This window comes from Vanessa cardui, chromosome 4 (genome assembly GCF_905220365.1).
Source record: "Vanessa cardui chromosome 4, ilVanCard2.1, whole genome shotgun sequence".
Taxonomy (NCBI): Eukaryota; Metazoa; Arthropoda; class Insecta; order Lepidoptera; family Nymphalidae; genus Vanessa; species Vanessa cardui.
The window spans coordinates 7,900,043-7,908,982 of NC_061126.1; the positions used below are offsets into that span (position 1 = coordinate 7,900,043).

The following is an 8,940-nucleotide window of genomic DNA, read 5'->3' on the forward strand; positions in this document are numbered from 1 at the left end:
AAAATTATCAATAAAACCTGACAACACTGGTTTAAGGATTCATAGCGACAAAATAGAATACCTGCTTGCTTAAATTATATATAACAAAATATCTGGATTTAAAAAAGTATTACGATTTATATTACATTGAATAACAAATAAGACAATTTAATAATATTTCATACAATTTACTGAACTTTACTGATACATTCATTTCGGTAAGTCTTATATATCAAAACAAGAAGTTTACACCACACGTTTAAATTACTCGCCTATATTCTTATTTAAGACTACAATTATATGTAAAAATGTATGATGTATCGACTCTTAATTTTTTTAATAATAATGTTATATTTCATAATCCAACTCAAATTTAATATTTATATGGCATTCATGTTGCCATTATTATTTTTTATATTTATTTATAAATGTTGAAAGGCAGAAGTAATTTTATTAATAATTTACAAACATTTTAAATTATGTTCTTTAAATATACACAATAGGTTTACATAGGTGAGATTAAATAATATTCGAAAATGCGAATAAGTCGTCCCATATGAACAATATAGGCTGTTAGATTCCTCGACATAAATCGAAAAGTACATATAACATTAAAAAAAGCTAAAAAAATAAATCAAATCATTTTCTATGAACATACTTCCATTTGTAAGCTTAAAGTATTTGAAAATATATTTTCTTTGTTTATCTGTCATTGTGAAATGACTTTAAAATCTATGGCCAAAATAAATGTTATCTGTGATAAAGGATAAATTGAAGAATAATTTGTAATAGAATAATTTAAATTATAATTAAAATACAGTAAGTAATGCATAAATCTAATTTTTAATATCAATATAGTTGATAAAACGTGTATTTTGTTAATTCGAAAGTAAAGATTTAATCTGATTGGTTTTACGTGGCTGTGAGCTTAAATATATAAGCGGCCATCTTAACAACTGATCACGTGATGTTTCTCTAACAGAAATCTGAACACAAATATTCAAAAAAAAGCTGCGAGGTACGTGCAACTACTTTTTGTGCTGTTTAACATGTGTAATAATAATATTTTGTAAACGATTAATAAAAAGTTTATATTTAATCCGCGAATTATATATTTTGAATGCAGAGAGGTTTATGTACATTAAAGTTGCGAGACAAGTTTAGTAATTGCTATTTTTGATAACAAGAAAACTTAAATTTTTATTGATGTATTGTTCTTGTACTTTTATAAATTAAAATACATTAAATTGTTGTTTCTTAATGTAATTCATTAAATGGAAGTTATAACGTATCGTTTAGTATGTTTTAAATGAATAAACATAATACCTTATTTCCTACTATTTTTTTTAAACTGGCAGCACTGATGATTTTACAAGAAACAACGCTTCAGTTTAAGGTTACTTTTATAGAATGATTTAAGTTAACGATTATAATAACGGGCTTAAGAAATACAATTAGTTTATTTAAAAAATAAAAAAATAATTTTAAATAAAGAAATATATATTAAAAGGGGAAAAATATTGAATTACTTTTTGGGCAATCAGACGGCCATTTTGCCAAACATATAAATCGATGTCGATTTTTACGTCATAAATAAACTGATCCGTGGTAGTAAAATATGTAAAACTATTAAACATTTATCTAAATAATCGTGAGTATTTTTCCAACTTGCCCATTTGTTATTAATTGATTTTAATTCTCATAATTAAGTTGAACATAAAATAACCTAAAAAGAAATAGTTTCGATGTCGCCATCTTAATAATATGTGACGCGTTGTTTATTTTAATCGGTTCTGAAATTAAAACTTACTGACTCACGTTTTAGAAACATGACTAATTAGTAGATATTTCTTTACGTAACTACATCTTATTAAAAAAACTTTTTAGCAAAATTAGCGATAGCCTAAGACCTAAGAGACCTGCTCTCCGCTCAAAATGAAGTTATAGAGGTTATTCCACCATGCTGCTCAATTGTGGTTCTATTGGTATATTCGACATTTTATCTGGTTTTCAAATTCCTCCGTTTAATAATTATCTACCTCGGTTAAATTATTAGTGGTGTTAAAAGATAAATTGAGAAAGTGTGTATCACATAATCGATCCGTCTGTTCAAGTCTACATTGTCTTACATTTGTTATCAAGTGTCAAATGAGGTTGTCCTTTAGTGGTTATTTTTTTTACAAAAAGCCTAGAGAAGCTTCTGTTATCGTTATTTCGATGATAGTTAATTAAAATTCATTGTTAATTATCCAATTATAACCACCCCATACCCATTTATAGAGTATAAAAGTTATACTTAGTTTTCTTAAAAACTAAGAATTGTTTATGATGTGGGTGGTATTGCTATCTTCAGCGACCAAATCTACTAATGAAAATCACATTTTTGTAACCTACTATTACCTGATACTGCTACTAATTTAATATTTATACTTTTTTCACACTTTGATTGAAATTAACTAACTATTACATAAAAATAAACGAAGCTTATTAAAGTATCTGTTTTATTTTAATTTATACACTATGCAAAAATATAAATGAACTATTTTTTCAGTATCGTCTTTTTGAAATGGAGGTCGAAAAAAAAGTATTCTCATCGACGATAATAAGAACACAGAATCATATTAAAAACAATTTGCAAGAAATATTGAATATTGTTCCAGCTACGCCTGTAGTAGATAAGCTAGAAAAAGTCAGTGATTGTAATTTTATACATAAAACTGACAAATATTATGTACCAAAGAAGAAGAATGGAATGAAAGTTAAAACTGTTCAAGATATTCGAAAGATATTTGAAGCGGACATCAATAGTTATTTGCCAGATGAGCTAGAAAAACAGAAAAATATGTTATTACGTAAAATTAGGCTAGGTTCTTCAAAAGACGAAGAAACGAAAGAAATAGCTAGAAAAATGCTAAAATCAAGTTCTCCTATTTCAAGATCGGCTTGGCAAATGCTTATAAATATTAACCCAAACGACCAAAAATTTGCTCATCAGTATGTTCGTTTTAATGGGAAATATATTCAAGTAAATGGCAGTAAAGGAGGGAATAGTAAATTTATATGTAAACATGATATTGGTAAAATAAAGGAACTTTCTGTAAATAATTCAACATACAGACGAAATAATTTAAAGAAAAAAAAAGCGTTGCTTCAAAATTCTTTAAATGTAAAATTTAAGCCTGGGCCATTGACGAAGAAAAAATGTCTAGATAATTCCTACCAAAAACATCAGTTTGGTGACATGGCAGTAGTCACGTTACCGAAGCCTGGTCTTGACATACAACCCTCTTATGGTAAGCCCTTGGCTCCAGTTATCAATACATTTCTTCAAAATACCTTTTTGTTAAATTCTGACGGAGTCATTAGTCCGAAATGGGCAGATTTTGCAGTTACTGTTTTGGGTACAAATGAAAAGGGAATTCCAGTTCAATCAAAAGATAGCTGTAATGTTACGTTTGATTTAGATTATAAGTGTTTTCAAAATAGAATACTTATGCGTAACGATAGTGATATTATACATCTCGAAAAAGTACAAAGAGTACCAATACAAACGACACAAGATGATTCAGTTATACTGTCTGAGGTAATTAGCGTCGTAGATAATATAATTGATGCTGTCGAAATTAGCTTAAATCAAGATGCAATGTTTTTTGGAGAAGACGAAACGCGAGAAGAAATAGTAACAAACAGCTGTTCTAATACAAATCACCTAAAAGAAAAAGGGAAACGAAAATACGGTGAGCTAGATAGGCTTGATGTTACTGTTATCAGAATTTCAGATAAATCAGAATTAAATGCTAAAAATGTATGTTCTAATGCTCATTGTACCTTAGGGTGTATTTGTGATTCTCTGAACTACTCTTACGGCTTAAAAATACACTGTGGACGATTTGAATGTATGTTTCAATGTAAATGTGACTATTCGAACTATAGGCTTTCGGATTCATTTGATAATGATTGTACCGATATATTGCCGGGATTAGTGAATTTGGACCAAAAATTGGGACAAACATTAGCAAAAGAGGAACAAAAATTTCATCAGACTGTAATAGTAACAGATGACAAAAGTATAGTGTTAAAATCACAAAAAAGAAATTGGAAAACTTCAAAAAAGTATGCTGAGTTTTATAGTAATATGCGCCTAAAAACGAAAGATAACGCAAAAAAAACGTTGTCAGTTCTTTGCACGAATCTTGTACTTAATAACGTTGAGCCCTGGTGTATGGTCCACAACTTGTATAAATGTTTTTGTAAGGGTAAATTTACAAAAAGTTTTACTCCGGGAGTAGAGGAACCTGTGAATACAAATAATAAAATTCCTGAAAAAATTAAAAAGGTGGTTATAAATATTGACCTAACTAGGCAAGAATTATCCATAGATACCAAAGCAAATAGGAAACGTTCTATTTATGAAAGTAATGAGTCATCATTAGATTCTTTTGACTACTTTGAAAGTGTAAAATGTATTAGAACACTACCTTATAGAGGCAGAAAACATTGTGAGGAATACTATCATACTACAAATAAGAAAATATTGGAAATGGAACGAAACGACAAAACTTTACGTAAGAAATTGGCAAGTTTAATTAATAAAGAAGATTCACAAGAAAATATTGTTTCTCAAAATGTTAATACACCCGTTGTTATCGATTCAACCTCGAATGATTTATTGAATAATGTTATTGAACAAATTCCACTAGAGTATAAAGATGTTAAAAAATTATCAAGTACAAAGCTTGTCACATGGCTCGAATCAAATTATAAGCAATATAAAGAACGAACTAATCAAGGTCCAATTAAACATTCATTACATCCACCAAGACTAGGTACAATGGCCTTATATCCTTGGGACTTCATATTAGATAGATATCGGGAAAAGAAAAATTACTTTCTCATATCTAAACAACAACCCTATCGTATTTTCATGGCGGTAAATGTAAAAAATGCTTTATTTGATAATTGTATTAATATAAATGACATTGCTTTATCCGATCTTGATAAATATCCCATAACGGTAAAAAACTTACTTACAAATGCAACCGATCTAAAAGATAATTTTTGTATTTTATGTGGACTGTCACATTGTTGGGAGTTAGTTGGTTCGGTTACAAAAGTAAACAATAACAGAAGTAACGTAACACAAGAAAATGAAATAGATACAATTATTTCACAACGGCCAAAATCTCAAAGTGAATGCAGTTCTGATTTAGAATTTATGCCAGTAATTACGGATAACTCTTCAGATGAATTGAATTGTTCATTGGAAAATGTTTTTAATCAGACATCTGAAAATACTCCGGAACAATCTAAATGGTTTGTAATGACAGTTGAAAATGATTTTACTGAAATTCGATTTTACAAAAGAGGATTTTTTGTAAAGTATGAAAGTATTATAAAAGCAATAAATGTTGCAAAGGTGTCAGGTAAAACGGTGAAACTTTCATCCCAAAATTGCAGTTATCCGCAAACCAATCCAAGTTTTGGTATTTATGCCATACCGAGTGATGTAGAAAATTATGTTTTTATCGGGCCTTATGAAAAAGATGAGGCATTGGGTATAGAAACTATAAGAAATATGCATGATGTAAGAAAATCTAATTCCACAAGAGGTAGATGGATAACTACTAATAAAATTGATAACTTAAATGTTATAGATAATCCTTTAATGTATATGCCATCGAGTAATGCAGACAGTAATAATATGCTTAGTTTAGACACTGACTCTTGCTCAAAAGATGGTACAAACGAGTATCAACAAGTTTCCGATAAAAGTACAACGTCAACGGGTTCTAATGAAAAGACTGATAAGGGGGTGGTAGGTAAAGTAGTTAAACCCATAAGAATACGAAAGACGAATGGTTTTTTCCAACTGGCACCGAACGGTTTGTTAAAACAGGTACCTTTACAAAATAAAGATAAATTAAAATACAAAGGCGCTTTTCTTGTTAAAAAGAATATGTTAATAAATAAAGATAGTAGTAGTTCAAACGCACCTCTGTTAAATTCGCCTTTACTATTGCGTCAATATTTGACTCAGCCTGAAGAACCAGTGGAAAAAGGAATAATGTTACAAAAACAAAAACCTGTACAAGAAATTGCAAATCAAGCAAAAACGCTTAAGAATGTTGGTCATACAAATGATTTACAAAAAAGGAAATTAGAGGGGGGTATGTTAATATTAAAACCGGAAGAGATTAACCAAAGATCTTTTCAAAATCAATTATTATGTGGTCAAGAGAAAACTAACAATCAAGAGTCTATTGATAGCATGGATATGGACATAGAAGAATTTCTTGAAAAATCCGTAGTAAATAAACAAACTCAGTGCTACGTTATTTCGGATGACGAGGATGAAAGTATTAGTAACCCTTGCACTAAAGATAATACGTGTAAAGATGTTTGGATTGTCTGTAAAAATGTAGAGAATCTAGGTTGGATTCCTGGCAGACGGAATTCTGAAAATGAATTGAGCTTTGAATTTCCTGGGTTTAAATACACCGAATTCTATAAAGAAGACGAAGCCTTTAATAAAATAACTCAGTAAGTAAATATATTATATACCACCTTATTGACAATAACCACAAAAACATAATGTTTCTATTGACAAATTGCTCTGTTTCAGGGTTATGTCTAGAAAAATGTATATACCGAGGCATATTCATTTAGAGTGGCATGCGCTTGAGTCTTTACCTGATAGCAACATCAAGAAAAAATTAAAGGCAAAAGACTTAACTCCAGACTATGTGAGTCAAAAATTAAACATTTTATTCATTTATATTCAGTATATTTTTAAATTTCCCGATAATTTAAGCAGTAATGCTAATTGAGGTGATGCTATCCTAATTAGCAAATATTATTTATTTTTTTAAAGGCACTTTTTTAAAATTGAATGGTTATTTAGAGGAGGGATAAGCGGCCATTCTTTGATGATCAAACGTATTGCTTGATTTATTATATTTTATGACAGCCTCCATGGCAAAACAGTAATATGTTATGTTATCCTCGTGACTTTCAGAATTTTATAATTCTTTATACTAGATTAAGATTGCGATAATCGGAAACAAAGTAACGCAATGAGGAAATTAATATTGTACCATTTTTAATGTAAAATAAACTTAAAATTATAATTTTGTTTGAAATGTTCTTAAGTGAATTAAATTAAATTATATTTTTGTAACATATTAATTTAAGTTCTAATTTTATAGATGTTGATTCAAAAAGGCTTTCATCTCAAAAGTGAGTTGTCGAAAAATATAAAATCAAAAAGAAATGTGGATTCTCCAAGTACTGCTCTTGATGACATTGTTATGCACGACCTTACAGATAAGGTAAATATTTATATCTAATATGAGGAGCATGGCATGAGTACCAGACAAAATATTTATAGAGCTAACCCTGAAACCTAACCCAAAGTATTTTTGTGCAAAAATACCATAAAAAAATTATTATTAACAATTATAAATATACTTTTGACTTTCAGAATAATATCATGACTAAATTAAATGAAACTAGTGATAACTTAGAAGATGAGAGTTTAGTTCTTTGGAATAAAACTATGGCAAAGAAAAGAGAAATATTGAAATCGTTTTCCAAAGCGTCCGAAGATCTTCGCAAGGAATTGATCGATCAGCTTAATAATATAAAAAGTAACGCTGAAGATTCTGAATAAAGTGTTGTGTAGTGAGATAGGACCGTTTCATTCGTACAGTCGTTATTTCTTTTCTTGGTGTAAAATGTGTTTTTGTATAACGATACAACTCTCCACTAAAACCGCTTAGTGGAGAGATAGTATTTAAGATTCCTGGCTGAATGAGAGGAAAAGTATGAACAGAAATTTTAATTTATAAAACTAAAATACAATATTGTTTCCAATAAATTTTAAGTACTCAATAGCTATGATAAGTATTTGTACATATTCTATTACGGCCTTTATAGGTATTGTTAATTGTAATTATCTTAATTATATTGTATATAATTCGCCGTGGAAGTTTGCGACAAACTGATCTCATGAATGTCTATTTCAAACGTTATTTTTCCAACAGATATAATCCAAGTTTATTCATGTGGAATTTGAGCTACTTGTGTATTATAACTTATATGTTTTGCATAAATATCTCAGTAGTTTTGGTTTGTCTTCTTTCCTAGAAACAATTGTAGACATAAGTTCGATTCGGATTTAAATCATATGTTGTGTAGAAATTTGCTTTGGCAAAAACGTAGTCCAATCCACGAAACGTACTCCCAAAGGAAATCGCCAGTGTGCGCTTATAGGTTAATATGTGTGACCTTCATCAGCCAAATGATTTCATTGGATTACTTACATATCGGACTCGTCTACTTATCTCTAGCCGTGCGCATTGACCAATGGTTTGCGAGTATTTCGTTTCGTAGGAATTCGACTCGTGGAATGGACTATGCTTTCAACGTTTCTTGGGTATTTGATTACAGAAAGCTATTTGAATTTACGTTAAGTACGCTAGGTAATTATTATTTGTAAAAGTAGATAGCCAGTAATATCGAATGGCAACAAAAGTAGTTGTAGTTTTAAATACCTTCACCAATGAGTCAAAAATAATTAATTAAGACATGGCTTTAATTTCTTACTAACAATGTTAAGATCTAAATTTGTTTTTTTTAATGTTACTATAATTTTCTGTTACTTCCCTGCAGGAAAATAATCTGTGATATGCTGTAAGATCATTACTTTAACTTTAAAACAAAACTGCTTACAATTGCCAAATAAAGTTTGTGGAACATTTCAAAGGATTTTTCATATTAAGTAGTTATAGTTGTAAAAAAAATGTGCACTAGAGACATCCAAAACATGCAAATAACCTTTTTAAAACATAAACTTAGGTATACGTGCTATGTGCTCAAAAGCTGTTAGTGTGAGGTATCCACCTGTTATATGTACAACATTTTTTATCTTTTAAGTATGAATATATATAATAAGAGTTGGCA

General features: G+C 29.3%; 1 protein-coding gene across 4 annotated transcripts; it reads left to right on the top strand.

Moving 5' to 3' along the window:
* The first annotated feature begins 740 nt into the window (after positions 1-740).
* On the top strand, positions 741-8,940 carry LOC124544079. Of its 4 annotated transcripts, none has more exons than XM_047122499.1 (5): positions 741-798; positions 2,531-6,519; positions 6,602-6,722; positions 7,185-7,307; positions 7,460-8,940. In XM_047122499.1, exons 2-5 carry the CDS (start codon positions 2,546-2,548, stop codon positions 7,646-7,648), a joined length of 4,407 nt encoding a protein of 1,468 aa, XP_046978455.1. In that variant the 5' UTR covers positions 741-798; positions 2,531-2,545; the 3' UTR covers positions 7,649-8,940. The 4 variants fall into 4 exon arrangements, with proteins under 4 accessions (XP_046978455.1, XP_046978454.1, XP_046978456.1 ...); XM_047122498.1 differs by having other exon boundaries at positions 742-997; XM_047122500.1 differs by lacking the exon at positions 741-798 and adding an exon at positions 1,007-1,630.

Coding starts and splice junctions, on each gene's coding strand:
- LOC124544079 (XM_047122499.1), top strand. CDS start 2,546: ATGGAGGTCGAAAAAAAAGTATTCTCATCGACGATAATAAGAACACAG. Junction 6,520..6,601: donor GCCTTTAATAAAATAACTCA/GTAAGTAAATAT, acceptor GCTCTGTTTCAG/GGTTATGTCTAGAAAAATGT. Junction 7,308..7,459: donor TGCACGACCTTACAGATAAG/GTAAATATTTAT, acceptor TTTGACTTTCAG/AATAATATCATGACTAAATT.